Consider the following 20,422-nt stretch of genomic DNA (forward strand, 5'->3'; position numbering starts at 1 on the left):
TGTTTGTTGTGTTGTGAAGCCTGGGTTCTGCTAGAGAAGTCTGAGCCCGCAGGAGTGCCCTGGGCCCCCAGCGTTCCTGAATGCTGAGTGCAGTTCCTGATTTCCTTCTTTTTTAGGAAAAACCTACACAACGTAGAATGCACGTGTTTGTTTGTTTGTTTTTTAATTTTCTTTTTTCAAATTTTATTTTTTTTAATTTTTAAATTTTCTTTTTAAAAATTTTCTTTTGTTTATTTATTCGGGCATGCCCAGTCTTAGCTGCAGCACGCCGGGGTCTTCCCTGAGGCGCGTGGGACCTAGTTCCCTGACCAGGGTTCAAACCCTTGCTCCCCCCTCCCCCGCACTGGGAGCGGGGAGTCTTGGCCACTGGACCTCCAGGGAAGTGCCCGCATACATCTTAAGGAGACCATTTGGTGCGTTATGATGCATTCCCACAGCTGTGTCACTGAAAACCCCATCAGAAAATGGAAACCTCCCATCACAGCACAGAATTCCCTCTTGTGCCTTCCCAGGCAGTCGCCCAACCACATTGTGTTTTGCTGTCTCCTTTGGTTTCACTGTAGATGAGCTTTGGGTGCTCAAGCATTTTACGTAAAATGGAACCACAGGGTGTCTACCTGTGTGCCTGGCACCTTTCATGCAACTAGAAGTTTGACCCCTGTTGTCACCTTCCTCCCACTGACGGGGACTTGGGCTGCTTCCACTTTGTTTACTGTGAATAAATCTGATCTAACCTTTCTCCTACAAGTCTTTGGGGGACATGTTGTTGTTGTCCAGTCGTGTCCAACTCTTTGGGACCCCATGCACTGCAACACACCAGGCTCCTCTGTCCTCCACTATCTCCCAGAGCTTGCTCAAACTTATGTCGATTGAGTCAGTGATGCCATCCAACCATCTTGTCCTCTGTCGTCCCCTTCTCCTCCTGCCTCCTATCTTTCCCAGCATCAGGGTTTTTTCCAATGAGTCAGCTCATTGCATCACGTGACCAAAGTATTGGAGCTTCAGCTTCAGCATCAGTCCTTCCAATGAACATTCAGGACTGACTTCCTTTAGGATGGACTGGTTGGATCTCCTTGCAGTCCAAGGGACTCTCAAGAGTCTTCTCCAACACCACAGTTGGAAAGAAATGGGGGACATACATTTTCCTTTCTCAGGTGAATACCTAGGACTGGAACTGCCAGGTTATAGAGCAAGGGCATGTTTAGTTTTATAAGAAACTTCCAAACCTTCTTCGTGACTGGCCATTTTACACCCCAGTGTATGAGCATTCCACGTGTGGCAATCTGCTAGTCTAGCACCCTTGAAAAGATGGTTTGAAACAGAGGGCAGTCATACCTCCCAGCAGGAATCCCCAGGGGTGCCACACCTGGATTACGGTGGGGTGATGCTGGCCAAGCAGATGGCTGCTGGGAGGCCTCAGGCCTCACTGGAACATGTGCTCCAAAGCTGCAGATGTGGAGCTGCAGGTGTGGAGGTGTGGTGTGGTGCAGAGTGAGGAGGAGGCACGAAGCGTCATCTCAGGGGGAAAGGTGGGTGGCAGCTGGGTGGTCTTAGGCCCAGCTTGCAGTTCCCAAAGACAGCAGCTTCAGTATCCCCCCCACTCCGCCCCACCACCACCACCACCACATTCTCCTTTCCAAGTGACGTTGACACTCCTCCCAACAAAGATAGTGTCTCTGTCCCCTCCCTGTGAATCAGGGCAGGCCTGGGCTAAGTGGAAGTGACGCTGTGTGACGCTATGAGAAGCCAGCTCTCTCGGGCTGATCCTGCCTCCACCTGGCTCTCTTGGGAAGCTCACTCTCGGCACCTGGCTGCCATGCTGCTGGGAGACCTGAGCGGTCCCCAGATGAGACGGGCCAGAGCAGCCTGCGTAGACGGTCAGCTGACAGCCAGCTTCACCTTCAGACGTGTGAGTACAAAGGCCTCCGGACAGTGCAGGGCCCCAGCCCTGGTATTCCCCTGCCCCTGAGACGTTCAGGAGCATGGACAAGCCACTCCAGGTGTGCGTGCCCAGCCCAGACCCCTGACCAGGCTGGCCTCGAGCGCAGACCACTAGGCTGTGCCGCTGAGCTCGGGGGTGGTTTGTTCCCCCAGCAGGACCCCGTTCCTCCAGTGCTCATGGCCCTTTGGGAGCCCCTGACACCTGGGGACAGACAGGGGCGGCCCTGAGGCCCCTTCCTGCCCACAGCTGAGGGGAGGTCCTCCTGGTGGTCACGACAGAGTGTTAAAGACAGAGGGCGGGAGAGAGAGAAAGAGGAGGCACCGCTTCCAGTCCTGAGCTGTCCACTCACCTCTGTAATCAGGAGGTTCCTGCTCAAGTCCAGAGATCCAGACCCAACTGCGCCAGTGAAGTGGGGATAATCATGCTGCCCATCTGCCCCTCGGAAACTTGGGAGGAGCCCATGGGTGGGAGAGGTCTCAAGAGTGACAGTCCCATGTATCACCCTGATCCCCGGGCACCGCTGATCAGTGGCAGCACCTGGGGGCACCTCCTCGGGGAAGGGGCTCAGCCAGTCTCCATGGTGACCACCCGGCGGGGCAAGCTCCCCTGGCTCCCTCGGGGGAGGGCTGGTGTCTACAGCAGGGCTCAGAGCCTGAGGGGCTTCGGGCGGTCCGAAAGCCTGGGCTGTGGTCCCCTCTGCCCCGTGCCCCTACCCCCAAGGCCCTGAGTGGATTCACGGCCTGGACTGACCCTCTCGTGTTCTCTCATATCCCTGCCCCATCCACCTAGCCCCATACTTTATGGTCCAGCACAGTTGGCCTCCTCTAGGCAGTCCTCCCGGTCCTTCTCTCTCCTGAGGACGCTGCTGCCTCAGCTCTGCCCTCCCAGCGCAGGAGCAGCCTGGAGGCGGGTGGCCAGGCCCCTCCGGAGAGGCCATCTCCCCATCTCCCCATCGGCCGTCCTTGTGCAGAATGCTGAAGGCCCGGGGGTCTACAACCTCTTGGTCACCCCCTCTTTTCACCTGAGATGGCTGTGGTTCCAGGGAGGGGGTGTTGACTTGCTCAAGGACACAAATCTGGGGATCCTTACGCGGCTAGATGCATAGCTTACTAGTTTTAAAACAGAAAAAGTAGCCCCGCAGGTGCCGGGTCTCTCCTGGAATCGGCACAGGCTGCAGCCCCCCCACAAATAGGAGCTGTTGGTGGTTTAAGCTCTGGATGCTGATGGCGCCAGCCTCACGCCGACACCTCAGGACTCAGCCTTCTCCTGCTTCTCCATGGCATCAGCCTCGTCCAGCGAGACCAGCTGTCTCCCAGCGTCACGAGTGCCCTGGGAGCACAGACCCGGCCCTTCCTCCTTCCACCCACCCCAGGTTCCCCTAGGTCAGTGGAGTTGAATGAATGAATGAGTGTGTGAATGAGCAAATAACGAACGAGGATACAGTCAGCACCTTAGGTGCTGATTTCACGTGTCCCGGTTGGGAATCCCTGTGTGCCTTGCCCCTCCCCAATCTCAGGTCCGTGGTCAGGCTTTCTCCTGTGGCTTTCTCCCGTCTGTCTCTGTCTGGGGGTGTGGTCAGGCCTCAGTCTGGCTCCCTCTATAGGAGCAGAAATGGCTGCAGCTGTTCCAGACATCACATCTGTGCACCCCACTGTCCAGAAGGAAAGAGCCCCTCACCTCTCATCCATCCATAACGCCTGGCCCAGGGCTTCAGTGGGATTCTACCTCCCAGGTCCCAAGCTCCCTGGAACCCACCTCTGGGAGAACACCTCGCCTTGAAAGGGAAAGTGTTAGTCGTGTCTGACTCTTTGCGACCCCATGGGCTGTATCCCTCCAGGCTCCTCTGTCCATGGGATTCTCCAGGCAGGAATACTGGAGTGGGCTGCCATGCCCTCCTCCAGGGGATCTTCCTGACCCAGGAATCGAACCCAGGTCTCCTGCACCGCAGACGGAGTAAGGCGATAGGAGCCTGCTGCTGCTGGACAGGGGACAGAATGGAGGCTGGGGGCAGGTCCTCTGTACAGGGGGCTCTCTGAGCTCACGCAGGCGTTTCCTTCTGGGGGTGGGGTGCGGTGGGGAACCTCCAAGCAGACGTCTGCTCTGGCTCAGCCAGTCAGGTGTGTTGAACCCTCGGGCCCCATGTGCCTGCCTGCAGACTGGCTTCCGTCCTTCCTCCCGCAAACCCCCGGCTGCCAGACACACCTGACTATGTATGGAGTGCGACTGCGGGCGCCATTGACGAAGGTTTTCTCTCTTCATGGATTTCTTGGTCCCCGCTTGACCTTTGGGAGAGGAGGGCCCGTTATCCCCGCCCACTGGAGTCACCTGCAGGCCGGCCCAGCTGGGACCACGTGACCTGAGAGCCGCCCAGAAGGAAGGGCGCGGGGGGCAGAGGCCAGTTGGAGTGCACCCAGAAGAGCGGCACCCCCAGCCCTCCGCGACGGCCGCCGCGCTGGTCCCGCGTGCAGAGGGGAAGGCCAGGCCGGCAGAAACCCTGGAGCCAGCAGACCCAGCCGCCGCGCCCAGGGAGGACTCAGCCCCGGGGTGGGGCTCTGTCTGTGCCGGCCCCCACGCAGCTCTGCAGGGCAGGGCCGGGAGCGGCAGGCGCTGAGCAGGGAACTGTGCGAAGGGACACATCGCAGCCGGCGCTGCAGAGGGACTCAGCGGCCTTCAGAAGAGCCGAGGTGAGCTCACCTGGGCTGGGCTCTGCCGGCCCCTCTAAGCCGCACCCACGGCCTCTGGCTTCATCCAGCACTGTGACCCCGTCTGCAGAGAAGCTCAGAAACCACAGACCACCTCATCCCGTGTCTGGCACACCCATTCCCCAAGAGCCAGCCAGGGCAGGCAGCACGATCCCACTTCACAGATGGAGAAGCTGAGGCTCGAGAGGGGAAACTGGCCATAAGGCCTCAACTGAGGTCTAGTCCCTGGACCCCAAGTCGAGTGCCCACTTGGCTGCCGCAGTGAGAAAGACTGAAGTCTCTGCCCACGATTTTGCCTCTGAAGATTAGATTCAGGAGAAGGCTTTTAGTAGGGCCTCTGGAAATTTTCATTTATTGATTCATTCTAGAAGCTGCTGATCCATCAGACATAAATCTCCTTCTCCTTTTTCAGGGCTGCGAATCGACCCAATCTCATGCAAAATGCAGTAGTTCTCCTGCTCGTCTCCTCACTCACCGTAAGTCTGGAGCCCGTCAGAGTATGTTTTCTGTGGTGGCTGGAACAAAAGGCCACAAACCCGGGGCCTTCAAACACAGAAATGTGCTCCCTGGAGGTCAGAGGCCGGGACTGAGGTACAGGCATGGCTGCTTCCCTCTGGATGCTGTCGCCGGCCTCTCCCCAGCTTCCGGCAGCTCCTGAGACCCCTGGCTTGAAGATGCTGTGTCACTTCAGCTTCTGTGTCCGTCTGTCTGTGCACGGCCTCCCCTTGGGTGTCTCGGTCTCGTCTCCCTCCCCTTTCGAAGGACACCCTTAAATCCAGGATGATCTCTACCTGATATCCTTATCTTAATCACCTCTGCAAAGTCTCTGCTTCCAAAGCAGGTCACCCAGGTAGGAAGGCTTAGGATGTGGACGCACCTTTTGGGAACCACCAGGACAGTCAGGCTCTTCACAGAACCAGGAAACTAAAGTAAAGCCACGTTGTTGTTTAAAATTGTCTGGTAGCCACAGTAAAAAAAAAGGTGAAAAGAAGCAGGGGAAACTAAACTTACTAAGACAGATATACATATTATTGTTCTTTCTTCAGCAAATTTTATCAGAAAAAAAATTACTGTTTTTAATTGGGGCAAAATACGTTGTTGCTGTCTAGTCACTCAGCTGTGTCTGACTCTTCGACACTCCATGGACTGCAGCACGCCAGGCTCCTCTGTCTTCTCCTATCTCCGGAGTTTGCTCAAACTCATGTCCCTTGAGTCAGTGATGCTATCTAACCATCTCATCCTTTGCCGCCCCCTTCTCCTTTTGCCCTTCAATCTTCCCCAGCATCAGTGTCTTTTCCAATGAGTCGGCTCTTCGCATCAAGTGGCCAAAGTATTGGAGCTTCAGCTTCAGCCCTTCCAGTGAATATTCAGGGTTGATTTCCTTCAGGATTTACTGATTTGATTTCCTTGCAAAATAAACGTACTAAAGTAATTTCTGTTAGCTACCGTAGGTGTACAGTTCAGGAACATAAAGTACATTCGCATTATTGCACGACCATTGCCATGAAACTTTTTCATCCTCCCAGGCTGGAATTCTATACCCACTAAACAATAGCCTCTCCTGCAGCCCTGGGAAGTCATCGCTCTACTTCCTGTCTCTGGGAGTTCGCCGACTGCACGTGCCTGCACGCACCTCATGTAAGTGGAATCTCACAGAATGTGTCCTTTTCTGTCTGGCGTATTTTACTTGATACACTGTCCTCAAGGTTTATCCATTTACAGCCTCTGTCTGGATTTCCTTTTTTAAAAAAATGTTAATTAATTTATTTGGCTGCACACAGGATCTTTGACCTTCATTGCAGCATGTGGGATCTTACCTTTCTGACCAGGGACTGAACCCAGACCCCCTGCAGGGGAAGCACAGAGTCTTAGCCCCTGAAACCCCAGGGAAGTCCCGGAACTCCTTTAAAGCTGTTTAATAGAGCCCCTTGGACTGCAAGGAGATAAAACGCTGTGAGACGGTTTGCGTTCCTTTTCTCACGCTAAGTCTGGAGTCTGGGGTGCAGCGCAGGCTCACAGCACATCTCAGCTCAGCCCGGCGTATCTCCAGTGCTCAAGGCCATGTGGCCTCAGCTTATGCCAGACAGACATCCTGGGTAAAGCTGAGTGGCTGTGACTGGCTCGGAGCATCTCCTGGATCCCTGCCCCACCCGGCCAGGCTCTGACTCCCCTGAGCAGCCCATCTGTCCTCCCAGGGACACAGCCTCTTGCATCCCCTCCTCAGCTCTCAGCTCTGGCCCAGCCCACCTGCTGCTGAGCCCACCCTCACACATTCTGACTGCCAGCCCCCGGGACCAGAGAAGGAAGAACACACCTCACCGCAGCTCCTGGCGTGGCACCGAGGACTTCCTGTGATGACGGAAATGTTTCAAATATGTGATGCTTGGCACAGTAGCCATGAACCACACGTGGCTGTTGGGCATTTGACGAGGGCTGGGGCAACCGAGCACTAGCTGAAGGTCCAATACTTTGGTCCCCTGATGCGAAGAACTGACTCACAGGAAAAGACCATGATGCTGGGAAAGACTGAAGGCAGGAGGAGAAGGGGGCGACAGAGGATGAGGTGGTTGGGTGGTGGTTGGATCACCAACTCAGTGGACATGAGGTCTGAGCATTTTGGGAGGTAGGGAAGGACAGGGAAGCCTGGCGTGCTGCAGTCCAGGAGTTCGCAGTCGGACACGACTGAGCGACTGAACAAATGCAACCGAGGGACTGGTTTTAACTTCGCTTTACATTTACTGAAATGTAAAGAGCCACGCTTCTCTCTTCTCGGCCTTTTGGCTAAGAACAAAGGCCTTCCCTGTGGCTCAAATGGTGAAGAATCTACCTGCTATGCAAGAGACCAGGGTTCCATCCCGGGGTCAGGGAGATCCCCTGGAGAAGGACATGGCAACCTACTCCAGTATTCTGGCCTGGAGAATCCCATGGACAGAGGAGCTGGGTGGGCTACCGTACACGGGGTCGCAGAGTCAGACATGACTGAGCAACGAACACACCGACACAAATAGCCACGAATGGCTAGTGGCTCCTGGACTGGACAGGCTACTTCACGCCGCCTTCCTTGCCACCCCGAGTCCTGGCAGGAGCTTAGCAGGGCCTCCCCGGCCCTGGCCACCTGAGGAGTGATCAGGCCACGGCCTCCCTTGCTCAGGGCCCTCTGTGGCTCTCTCTTGGCACTCAAGGGAAAAGCCAGGGTCAGTATGGTGGCCTGCCAGGCCCTGCCCTACGTCCCCAAACCGTTGTCCCCCGTGGTTCCCATTGCCCCACCACACTGGCCATCCTGCTGCTCTTGGCTCTGCCGGACCCCCTGCGGCCCCAGGACCTCAGTCACTTCTGCCCAGATCTGGGTCAGGCATCTTTGCCATCCGCTCCCTCCCGAACCCCGCACCTGCTTATTTTCCCAGCGCTGAGCATCTGGTGACCTTTTGTATCATCTACTCCTTACTGCATACGTGTCTGCCCCTCCAGGGTTCCTGCCAGCTCTGTTCACAGATGGCCCCCCTCCCCGCAGTACCCTTGTGCATCAGGCCCTGAACGGGACGCCTCCAACCTGGGCTCTCAGCATCTATCCTCCCTGCCGGGGGGGCGGGCCCAGAACCCGGCCGGGTCAATCAGAGCAAGTCTGATTCCAGGGCCCCCTAGGCGCAGGGGCCTGCCTGGCCTGGCCCACCTGGACCCTGTGCTCTGAGGGGCCGCTGAGCCCCTCTGAGGATGCCAGGCAGCCATCTGAATGAAGCTCCAAGAGCCGTGCCCAGCAGGAAATAACACTGGCTCACTATTACTATTACTCAGTAAAAGGGTCCAGGCTACAGGGCTCTCCTTAGCACATCTGCGTGTCCAGGGCCGACCCTGTGCCAGGCAGCGTGGGGAGCCAGGTGGGGGCTGGGCATGACGACCAGGAAGAAGGCTGCCTCCCCTGGACGGGGCAGTCATGTCCCCTGGTGACCTCTGGCCCATGTCTCAGATTCTGGAGTTTGGGCCCAGGAGCAGCGGGGCTCTGGCTGATGGGAGGCCCGTCCTCGTTCTCTGCGGAAGCCCCTCACTGTGGTGGGGAGCTGGGTCTGTGCAGGTGGCTCAGCAGGGGTCCTGCCAGAGGGGACGCCCCCCGGCCAGGGCTGTACTTGACGTCTGGCCATCGTGGCTGGGCCTGGGGGGGCAGCAAGGAGACACTAGGACGCTCCTTTCTTTTTAAAACAAGTCTTGTCTGCCTTCCGCTTTCCCCGCAGATGGGCCACGCCATCACAAACCAGTGCCCGCAACTGTGGCCAGGGCTCTGACATGAGGCTCGTCCACTCCAGCAGAGGGGGCATTCTGCACAGGGTTCAGGCTTCCAACGAGGGCAGTCACAGAGGTGGGTATCCTCAGGGGAGGGATGTTGGGGATCAAAGCGCAGGCTCATTCAAGGAGGGGCGACCCTGCAAGAACACCCCCCCCCCCGTATGTGACAGCTACCTACAGACACCTCCTGCTGAAACTCCCGCTGGTGCTGGGGCTCGGCTTCCTGTCCCCGTGGAGGCAGGAGGTGCTCAGGAACCAGCCCTTTGGATGTTATTAGGCGCTAACTTCTGCATTTGTGAGGAGCCTGGTCAGTGCCGGGCACTGCCCCCCACTCACACTTGTGACATGCTGGGTGAGTGACTGCAGCAAGGAGGCTGGGGCCAGGCTGGTCTCCCTGGGAGTCTCCTCAGTGCAGGCTGGCACACAGCCGCTCCTCAGGCCCTCCTCCGGAGGCAGCCGGTCCAGTACGCGGTGAGGGTCACGACATGGAAATACAATTCAGATGCGCCAACAGTGACTCGCGCCAGACAGGCCAAGCCCCCTGCGCTTCCGATGATCATCCTGGTTCCTCTGTGGGGCTTGGGGGCGGGTAGCAAACATGAGCAACTAAAACACCAATGTCTACAAACAGCGCCCGGCGACCTAACTGGAACGCATGTGAAAAAGCAGACATCACTTTGCCAACAAAGGTCCGTCCAGTCAAAGCTATGGTTTTTCCAGTAGTCATGTATGGATGTAAGAGTTGGACCATAAAGAAGGCTAAACGCCGAAGAATTGATGCTTTTGAACTGTGGTGTTGGAGGAGACGCTTGAGAGTCTCTTGGACTGCAAGATCAAACCAGTCTATCCTAAAGGAAACCAGCCCTGAATATTCACTGGAAGGACTGATGTTGAAGCTGAAACTCCAATACTTTGGCCACCTGATGCAAAGAGCTGACTCATTGGAAAAGACCCTGATGCTGGGAAAGATTGAGGGCCAGGAGAAGGGGACGACAGAAGATGAGATGGTTGGATGGCATCACCGACTTGATGGACGTGAGTTTGAGCAAGCTCTGGGAGTAGCTGGTGATGGACAGGGAGGTCTGATGTGCTGTGGCCCCTGGGGTCGCAAAGAGTTGGACACGACTGAGTGACTGAACTGAACTGAATAAATAGCACCCACACACAGAGGGGGAGAGAGACAATTTTATTCTACTTTTTAATTCAGAACAGAAGCGTTAAATCTATCAGAGAGGTTTTCTGGGAAAAGCAGAAGAAAATACATCACTGAGATAACTTTTATTCTGTAATTATTTAAAAGTCTATCAAAATATTTAAATATGGCTGTGACAGAATCATCTTAAAACAACCTTATATTTTTAAACTGAGCATACAAATTGAGAGTCAAATGTGTGTGTGTGCTCTGTCACGTCTGACTCTTTGTGACCCCCTGGACTGTAGCCCTCAGGATCCTCCGTCCATGGGATTCTACAGGCTAGAATACTGGGGTGAGTTGCCATTTCCTCCGCCAAGGGATTTTCCCAAACCAGGGACTGAACCTGGGGCCTCCTGCATTGCAGGTGGAGTCTTTATCACTAGCACCACATGAAAATAAACGTAATTAAAATTTTCTTGATAAACAAGGATTTACAATAATGGAAAATAATTTTTTATTTTTTTTATCTGTGTCTTTTTCTGTTTTGCATATAGGGTTATCGTTACCATCTTTCTAAATTCCATATATATGTGTTAGTATACTGTAATGGTCTTTATCTTTCTGGCTTACTTCACTCTATATAATGGGCTCCAGTTTCATCCATCTCATTAGAACTGATTCAAATGAATTCCTTTTAATGGCTGAGTAATATTCCATGGTGTATATGTACCACAGCTTCCTTATCCATTCGTCTGCTGATGGGCATCTAGGTTGCTTCCATGTCCTGGCTATTATAAACAGTGCTGGGATGAACATTGGGGTGCACGTGTCTCTTTCAGATCTGGTTTCCTTGGTGTGTATGCCCAGAAGTGGGATTGCTGGGTCATATGGCAGTTCTATTTCCAGTTTTTTAAGAAATCTCCACACTGTTTTCCACAGCGGCTGTACTAGTTTGCATTCCCACCTACAGTGTAAGAGAGTTCCCTTTTCTCCACACCCTATAGGCAAACATGTATATATGTATAATCGCAGCACTTTGCTATACACCTGAAACTAACACGGTATTAGAAATCAACTGGACTTCAATAAAATTTTATTTGCATTTATTTGTGACCTAAAGTAACATTTAACACCATCATTTAATTTTAAATGTTTAAGAACTGAAGAGGAAAACAGCCATGTCATTTCTTGTTAATTTCACTCAGCATTTAAGAACCTAGCAATACGGTTTACACCATAAGTCAAGTAGCCACTTAACATTAAATTATTACAGAAAGACAACATACAGTTACTGCATTTCAACCACCCTTAAGACCCATGTTGCTAAAACGCTTCTCGAGTCCCCAGTGTCTAACTGCCCTGTAATTTATGTCAAGTGCAAATGCCCGGAGACCCACTCGGGACTCTGGCACCAGGACTGGGGGTGCCCTGCACCGTGCCCCCCGCCCTGGCCGTCCTGTCACCGGGGTGACACGGTGTCGAGACACCCGTCGTCCCCTCCCCACCCCCCAGCCCAGGACGCGGCCACTGTGGGCGCTGCTGCTTCTGATCCTTCTCAAAAAGCAAGCTCGCCTTTCACAATTTTTAATTACAAAGTCTGAGAGCCACGTGTGCTTTTTGTCTGAATACAGAACATGCTTTTGGCTCATCCTGAAGCCACTCTTTATTTGGTGGCGGTGGGTCCCAGCTGCAGTGTGTAGGGATCCCTCTCTGCCGGGGGTGCAGGCTTCTCGGGCGACGTGCACACGCTTTTCTCTCGCTGTGATGAAGTCACTCTTGAAGCATTCTGGAAACCATGAGGGTAGCAGCATCTCCTGGCCCCAGCCCTGAGGGGCTCAGGCAGGACCAGAGCCTCAGTCTCTGCCCGGCCCTGCGTCGCCCCGCCACCCCGAGCACCCAGCCTGGGGATACAGTGGCCCTGGCTGCTGGGCTTTCCCTAGTGTGGAGGCCCACGGGGCCTGTTCCTGGAGACCTCTGGCTTCTACCTGTTACTTGCCCCTGACCCTTGCCCAGAGCTTACCTAAGGTTCTGTCCCTTGAAACCTCAGGAGGCCTGCCCCAAGGAGGCAGATTATGACCCGTGCAGGAAGAGCTGCGGAGGGAAGATGTTCTTGGACAAGACAAATACAGGGAGTGTGTCACCAAGCAGGCCACCAGCTGAAGCCCAGAATGCATTTGCTCAGTGAGCCCATAAATCAGCTGTCGGAGGTCCACGCAAACCGCCGGGACCTCGGGATCTCAGAGGGTGTCTCAGGACACACCTGCGTCTGCATGGCCGCTCACCAGCCTACAGGTGGCCATTTTCAAGCTCTCCCTCAGTCTTCACAGAGATGGTAACTCATAACAAGAGGGATCTTTTAACTGTTTGCAACTGCTTACTGTGAAAAGACACCCTCAAAATCTCTAAAAGTTGATCCGCAAAAGGAATTAGAAACCATGCCATTGGAAGTTGTTGGGAGAACATGTTTTTCAGTCGCCAAGTCGTGTCTGACTCTGTGCGACCTGGTGGACTGCAGCACGCCAGGCTTTCCTGTCCCTCACTGCCCCCTGGGGTTTGCCCAAGTTCCTGTCCATTGACTCAGTGATGCCATCCAACCATCTCATCCTCTGTTGCCCTCTTCTCCTTCTGTCTTCAGTCTTTCCCATTTAAGACTTAAATAACCTGAAAGCCAGTCAGTGAGCCTGACCGGATGGGAGCAAGAATTAAAAGCCAGAGAACAACAACGAAGGCTGAAGAACGGTTCATGCCTCCAGGCTCGCTCACACGGAACCAGGGCCCTGCCTGGCCCTCTGGCCCTGCTGCTGTCTCTCCACAGACCCGCGGTGTCACCTGGCTGGAGACGGGCTGTGCTGAGCAGTGGCGTGATGAGTGAGATGGGGCTCTTCCTGGGAAGCCTGGTGTTTCAGGCTGCTTGGTGCATGCGCTCCTCGCCGCAGGGACCTCTGTGGACACTGGGTTAAGTCCACGGGGCTGACGGACCGCGCAGCCTCACCCGGCACCTCGGTGTTCCCACGTCCGTCTGCGGGGCCCTTAGGAGCTGGGGTGCGGGCGGGGGGGGGGGGGTGTGCTTCCCCTGGGCTCCGGAATTTCTCCTTGGAGGTCATCTTCGGTGGTAGTTAGTAAGCTACGGAAGAAACCTAGCCTGTCGACCACTGTCACACCTCATTTTGGAATAAAAACCTTTGCCTTTTGGTAAAATCCAGATGTTTCATCTGTCCTTCAGGACAGCCCTCCCGCCCACCGCCACGGCTCTAGGACACAGCACAGAGGGAGCCTCATCATTTTATAACCACATGACCCTACTTCAAACAATGCTGCTTTCACAAGGATTGAAAGAGAGGGACATGACCCGTAGCAATCTGTTGTGGAAAACTTGGGGAACAGGCTCTGCCTCACTGGGGTAAACTGAGAAAACTCCGAGACACCCCTTCGGGCCCCTGGGGTCTGTGCAGCTCCCAGGACAGCTACGTGTCTTCAGGACCTGGACCTGGGATCGCCAGTCACCAGGGCCCACCGGTCGGGGAGGCCATGGAGACACCGCAGCCAGCTTCCAGATCATTCCTGTCAGTGGGGTCAAATGTTTCAGCCAAAGTTTATTAATATTTTTACATCGCTCTCTTCCAAATTGTGTGTGTGCGCTCAGTCGTGTCTGGCTCTTTGCGACCCACGGACTATAGCCCGGGGGCTCTTCTGTCCATGGGATTCTCCAGGCAGAAACACTAGAATAGGCTGCCACTTCCTTCTCCAGGAAAGCCTCCCAACCCAGGGGTCAACCGTGTGTCTCCTGCATTGGAGGCAGATTCTTTTATTCCTGAGCCACTTGGGAAGCCCTCTCCTTCAGACTGGTGTAATTCAAAGCTCAGAAGACAGTGCTTGCGTTTTATTTGCCATCATCTCAGTGGCCAAGAGCCAGTGTGGAATTCGCAGTCAGGACGGAGCCACGTGGGCCTCGGCGTACGTACCGGGACCCGCGTCCTCCAGCCTGCCCTGCGCGCACAGGTTTCAGAACCCTTGTGAAATGAGTCCCAGAGACAGCTGCTCCTCGAGGAACCTCAGATGAGGAACCGGGTGGATGGGTGAGGGTGGGCTCCTAACTGCTGGTCTTCTGTTTCGGTCTAAGCTTGTTCCAAATCCTCTCCAGGGCCACTTTTCCCATGAAGAAGGTGATGGCAAAATTACGCTTGTACCAGTCCCTACAGGGGAACAAGATGAGCACATGTGACACACGCTCAGAACCCCAGGGCCAGCAACCGGGCCTCTGAACTGCCTCCTCCCCCGCCCTTCCACACCGTCTCTGCCTTTCCCCGCCCTCACTAAGCTCGACTGTCCACAAAAGCCTGCTCTCCTTGCACCTGGGCTTTCATCAGGCTGATGTGCCCAGTGGCCCCCTTTCCACTCCTGGAGGCCGCTGCAACCCTCCTCTGATTTTTTCTAGAAGCTCCAAAAGAGCCTTCAGAAGCCTTGAAGCCCCAGAGCCCTGTGGCATTCTCCAGGAAACAGCACAGAGTGACGGGGCGCGGCCACTTAGCAGCAGGACCGGAGGCTCTGTAGGAGTGGTGGGGACCTGTGGGGACCCGCCGGGCTCTGGCCCCTTATTTGCATAAGACGCACATGCCACAAGCACTCCATCTTGAGACACTAGCTTATCGCAAATGCCAGCATCATAAAGTTCCATACCTTCTTTTTCTAGGTGATCTGGGCTTTTGGATAACTTATGTCTCTAAAGCTTCTCATTGAAATAAAATACTAGGATGGAGTTACAGGCTGTCACAGGCGCACTCGTCTGTGAGTTAATCTACAGAACATGTCGGAACTTGCAAATTCACCACGTTGTCAGCAGCTGAATGGGCAGCACTTGGCAGGTTTCCCAACGGAACACGCACATTCCAGATTCCCAATGCAGAGCCTTTGGAAGCAGAATGCAACAAGTGCCAACGCCTTTCGTCCAAATGAGCCAATGCGGGAACATGGGACTGCTAGTCCAGATGGGACTCGAAGGACTGACTGGATCTCAGCATGGAAAACACAGAATACCAAGGGCTTAAAGGCAAGAGGAGCCTTCACAGGACCAGACAGAAATCCCTCTCCAGAAGGGACGTGATAAACGGGAAGCAACGCCCGAAATAAATAACAAAGGCTTCTAGGAAAAAGAAAACTGGTATCCCATGGAGACGAAAGTTCCCATGTTGTTAAGGGAAAGCCAGATTCCACTGCAGCATGCAGACAACCCCACTGATAAGCGCAGTGGAGAAGACAGACCAAGTTCTGCCTGTTTCCTAGAGAAAGCAGGGACGGGGGGAGGTGAGTCCACAGGGAAGGACGCTCAGGCTCCACTACCGCCGGACCCGCTCTCTACACGCCTCTCTGCTCGCGGTGCCGCAGGGAACACATCGAGCTGGCCAGAGAGGAAGCAAGATGTCAACCTACTGTGTTCACGCCAGAAATCGAAGGGCCAGGGAAACCTGGCTTGGCTGAAAATTCATCTAGTTCAGAGCGACACACAACAGCGTCTGCAACAGACTCTGGACGCTGCAGGACTGGGCTTTAGGTTCGCGCGTCCCTCGAGGGCTCCTCCAGCCTCGACCGTCAGCCCAAGCTCCGGACCCTGCCCCACCTGCCCATCCGGCATGGTCACTGCTCCAGGAATGTCAGAGCAAGCCTCAGACCACATCCTGTCACTCTACCTGGGAACGTGTTACTGTGCATCGTCAAAGCACTTTTTAAACGTTTTTTAAACGCACAGAACCGCAATACCATCGCTGTATCTGATAAAGTGAACAATCGCTTACCATTCACAGTCCCTGTGTATTAATACAGCCTAATACACAGTGACTGCTTGGTTTCCCCTGTCAAAAATAACAGGTGGTCTGTCAGAACGAAGGCTCTCTTACTAACAGTCCCCGCTCCTCGTTCACTTTTCACCACCCTCGTTACTTGCTGAAACTGGAACATCTGTCTCGCAGCATCTCCAGCCTCTGGGGGCTGGGTCCTCAAGCCCTCACTGAGGCACAGCCTGTGAGCGCCCTCTCGTCTCTTTCCATAACCTGGCGTCAGACCCGGGGGCCGGGCAGACGGCAGCCCCCGCGCGGGTGAGGGCCTCCCCGCGTCTCACCGCCTCGCACACAGGCCACGGCCTCGCCCCACCCAGCGTGAAGAGGCCCCGGGAGCCTGGGCGCCGTCAGCCAGGCCCAGCCACGGCGGCGTCCCCGTCGGCCTTGCCGCCCAGTGCCCCTGGCAGCTGTGGGCAACTGTGCCCAGACCTGTCACTACGTCAGGAAAACGCTCCCTTTCTGACTCCACCGCTCCTTCCTCCTCGCACGGCTGAAACGGCTCGGCCTCTGGCCTACAGGAGCCCCTGCTGCTGCCTGCTGGGCCACTCCCCCCGACCCTGCTGGGCTCCCCGCTTTCAAACACGAGATGCTGTGACCCCTCCAGCTGCCCCTGCCCCGGGCTGTGCTCCCCTTACGGGCAGTGAGCATGCGGGCAGAACCCACTCTCTACGCCCAAGCGGTGCACACTGCCAGGGGGCGGCCATGCAGTAACTGTGAGCCATCCACTTTATTTAAAAGGACAAAAGCTAAGTTGATAGCAATGTCTACTTTAAACATAGACAAAAATGTTAAATTCAGGGAGCAAAATAATCCCTGCCAACATGCATGTGATTTTCAGATTTTCAGGAAAAAAGCAGACACTCACCTGTTATAATACATGTGCTTCTGGAAATTTTTACTTAAAAATTCCTTGTAAAAGTCAGCCATTTCTTCTGCATTCAACGTTGCTTTCTGACCTGAAAATTAAATACAACGTGAACGTTAAGATTTAAGGAGAAGGAAAAAAAAAAAAGATTTAAGGAGAAGGTTCTACAAGCGATTATTAGAGATGATGGTGAGTCCAGTAGGGCTGCAGGATGCACCATCAATATACAGACATCAACTGTATTTTGATACACATGCAACATACAATTTGAAAATAAAATTAAAACAATTCTAGGGACTCCCCGGTAGTCCAGGGGCTAAGAATTCGCCTTGCAATGCAGGGGACGAGGGTTCAGCCCCAGGTCGGGGAACTAAGATTCCACATGCGGAGGAAGAGCTAAGCTCCTGAGCAATGCTGGGTCTGTGCGCCACAACGAAGACCCTGGGTGCCGCAACGAAGACCCAGCGTGGCCAAACAAACATTCTTTTAAAGGTATGTTTACACCGTACTGTGGTCTATTACGTGTGCAATAGAGTTATCTCCTAAAAAACATACATAACTTAATTACAAAATAATTCTGTTAGAAAAACTGTGCCAACAGACTTGCCTATAAAACATCTAATTTGTAAAAAAAAAAAAAAAACACAGCATCTTCAAAGTACAAAAAAGGGTGCCTGCATAGGATGCCATTTATCAGGGAACGTCCAGAATAGACAAATCCATGGAGACAGGAGTAGAGTGGTGGCTGCCGGGGGTTGGTTGGAGGAGGCAGCTGGGAACGACTGCCAGTGGGTACAGACTTTCTTCTCGGGGATCAGATGGTGGTGATGGGTGTACAATCTAGTCAGTACTAAAACTTCTGAGCTGTACACTTTTAAAGTGTGCATTCTGTGGTAAGCGGATTATATCTCAGTGATTAAAAAAAAGACTTAGGGAGGAAAAACTATCTTCCTCTATCATTAGACCCTGGCCACCTCACGGGAGGAGATGCCCAGCGCGGCACCCACTCTCAGGGCTCCCCTGCACCCCCACATGCTCACCAGATCTGCAAGGCCACACAGAACAGGGGCCCCACCCTGCCGGGGTGCGCAGTAGGGCTCCTATGACGCAGGACGGCCCAGCAGACAGGGGCTCCGGGCGAAGGAAGGAGACCACGTGGGGCGGGGGCACTCTGGCTTAGAAGGCCCAAGCTCCTGCACGTGCAGCACGCACCCATGCGGACGGTGAGTCCACCCGCCCCTGACAGATACCGTCTCCAGGTGGAGGCCGAGTCTCCCGAATGCAGAGCGATGCTGACGCTTCCAGCCCACCAGGATTTGGGGGAGACAGAGACAGAGCCGGGAAGGCAACCCCTGGGCACAGCTTTAGAGAAACAGGAGGGCTGTGGCCAACGCTGCGCCCGCACAGCACGATCGTGGCCATCCCCAGACAGGAGACAAGGGCCACGTCCCGGCCAGCCTAACAAGGGGCCCGCGTGCCACTTGGACACCCCGTGTCTGCGTGAAGTCCTCGCTCCTCTGACTCAGGCCCCTGCTGCTCCTCAAAACCTCCACCTAGAAGATCCTCTGCCAACCTCCCACTGCCTCCTTCAAGAGAGGCTTCCCGGAGGCCCCTGTGGAAACGCCCACTCCATCTGCCCTCCTAGCTTCTTTCTCCTCCAGGGGTCAATGACCAGGGTGTGCAGAGCACTCCCTGAGCGGGGCACCCTCCCACCCCACCTGAGGAAACCAGCCCACAAAGGCGGGGCCACGGCTCTCTTGTCCTCACTAGCCCCCAAACTAGCCTGGGATGTGGCGGGTGTTGTAAAACACTGGAAATCAACCAATGCATGGATGCTAACCAGGGAAAGAGGGGGAACAGCCACTGCCCAAGGAGAGGGACGCTGAAGGCTCCAGGGAAGGTGACCGTCTGGCTGGGTCTTGAAGGATGAATAGGATCCCGCAGGGCAGAGAAAGGGGGGCAGCCCAGGCAGAGCCAATGAGGGTCTGCAGACACCAAGCGGGGAGCCCAGTGTGAGCGCAAGGGGCAGGCAGGGCGGGGGCACGGGGCTGGCAGCCTCAGGGGGTGGGGCCCCGGTGGTCCTCCAGGGAGAGGCGAGTGGGCGCCCTCCGCCAGCGTCCCCAGCCGCTCCCAGGACGGGAGGAGTGGAGGAGGAGGGCAGCGCCGTTCGCGCCCAGCAGGTGGCAGCTCCCTAGACAGGGCTCTGACCCTCACTGGCCCGCAGCCAGCCTGTGGCGTCTCCCTTCTCCAGGACGTGGATCGCCACAGCATACCTCACAAGGCTGCTTTGAGACAAACTGAGTCATAGCCGCGTGGCAGGCAGGCCGGGCCGGAAACAGAGGGGCGCACCCATCACCACTGCGGGCAGAGGGGCAGGGGACCCAGGGTGCTAAGGACAGGCAGGGTGCCACCTTCAGCTACTGGTCAAGTTTGGGGTCCTGCCCAAACGTTCCCAGGTGACGCTCAGCATAAAGCAGATGCACCGTAACTGCTGAGTAATTCAGATTCCACACCTGTCAACACTGCCATGTGACACTGAACTGGTAAAATGAAAAAGATGGGTGGAACAACCTAATTGATTACATGTTCCCTGAGAACCTAGAGGGTATTTCATAAACACCAGCTGACTAAGTAAATCCATCTTGACGGCACACCCCACACCTGCACAAACACTCCAGCAGTGAAAGGAACGAGGGGTGAGAGGCCTTCCACACCTGCCCTGCAAATGAGGTTCAATCCGGGGACAGGCAGAGATGAAGCCATGGTATTCTGCTTTTTGCACTTGAAATTAAGCCAACAATTTTTCTCTACTGCTGCAGAACATTCCAGCGAACGTCTAGAGACAGTGGGCCCCCATGGCCTTATCTAATCTAAAATTGTTAGATGCTTCCCTGCTGGCTCAGATGGTAAAGAATCCACCTGCAATGCGGGAGCTGCAGGAGACGCAGGTTGGATCCCCGTGTCGGGAAGATCCCCTGGAGGAGGACACGGCAACCCACTCTCGTGGACTCTTGCTGCGCAGTCCCACGGACAGAAGAGCCTGGTGGGCCACAGCCACAAAAGACTCGGACATGACCAAAGCCAACCTAGCATGGCGCGGCACAGATGCTCCCACTGCTGCTTAAGAGGGCACCGCCGCATGGAGCACTGAGAACCCTTTCTCCAAGATAAATTCTTAGATATTCTGTGGCCAAAATTTCCCTGCCTCCTGGCATATGCGTACTTCATGCAGCTGAATCCTTCTGGAAGGGAGCTGGGAAAAACGTCTTCCCCTTGAGTTCAGTAAGTGTCAAATGAGGCCTGGATGCTGGTTTAACATGCACTGCAAAATATGGAGTTTGAGCAAATTTTTTTCTTGGAGTTACATTATTCATCTTTAGGTGTCCTGTTACTTCTACGAATTTGTTAAGGCTTTTCATAGAGTCCAGACTGCCTCCCCATCTCTGCCACAAACCCCCCATCCTGTGGTCCACTGCTAAAGTGTCTCAGGACGCGGGCCCCTCTGCCTGCCCAGCCCTCGGGCCTGCTGGGCACCATGCGTGGAGCTGCCCCGCTCCCTGGACAGAGCTCGGCCTGGGAGGAGCCTCGGGCTGCTGACTTCCTCGGACTTCGGAGGGAAAGCCCATTCACAGCAAGAGAAGGGCGAAGCAGGGGGCAGAGCGGAGTGCA

The 20,422-nt window shown here is 54.9% G+C and overlaps 2 protein-coding genes across 4 annotated transcripts in view; one reads left to right on the plus strand and one right to left on the minus strand.

The window, feature by feature from the left end:
* The window catches only part of LOC110149418 (kinesin light chain 1), a 111,591-nt gene that overhangs the window by 72,093 nt on the left and 19,076 nt on the right, over positions 1 to 20,422 (minus strand). For 2 of the 3 annotated variants that reach the window (XM_070477747.1, XM_070477746.1), the window contains exon 4: positions 16,754 to 16,844. In XM_070477747.1, the coding sequence (XP_070333848.1) occupies positions 16,754 to 16,844 (91 nt within the window). Of the gene's footprint in view, positions 1 to 13,916; positions 14,251 to 16,753; positions 16,845 to 20,422 lie in introns of those variants that run through there. The other variant, XM_020913452.2, reaches the window with a different exon arrangement.
* Positions 1,434 to 10,544, plus strand: LOC139038768 (uncharacterized). The gene is made up of 6 exons (XM_070478366.1): positions 1,434 to 1,529; positions 3,195 to 3,324; positions 4,314 to 4,626; positions 5,057 to 5,120; positions 6,171 to 6,282; positions 8,871 to 10,544. Exons 1-6 carry the CDS (start codon positions 1,434 to 1,436, stop codon positions 8,924 to 8,926), a joined length of 771 nt encoding a protein of 256 aa, XP_070334467.1. The 3' UTR covers positions 8,927 to 10,544.

The sequence above is a fragment of the Odocoileus virginianus genome, chromosome 16 (assembly GCF_023699985.2).
Source record: "Odocoileus virginianus isolate 20LAN1187 ecotype Illinois chromosome 16, Ovbor_1.2, whole genome shotgun sequence".
In the NCBI taxonomy this organism is placed as follows: Eukaryota; Metazoa; Chordata; class Mammalia; order Artiodactyla; family Cervidae; genus Odocoileus; species Odocoileus virginianus.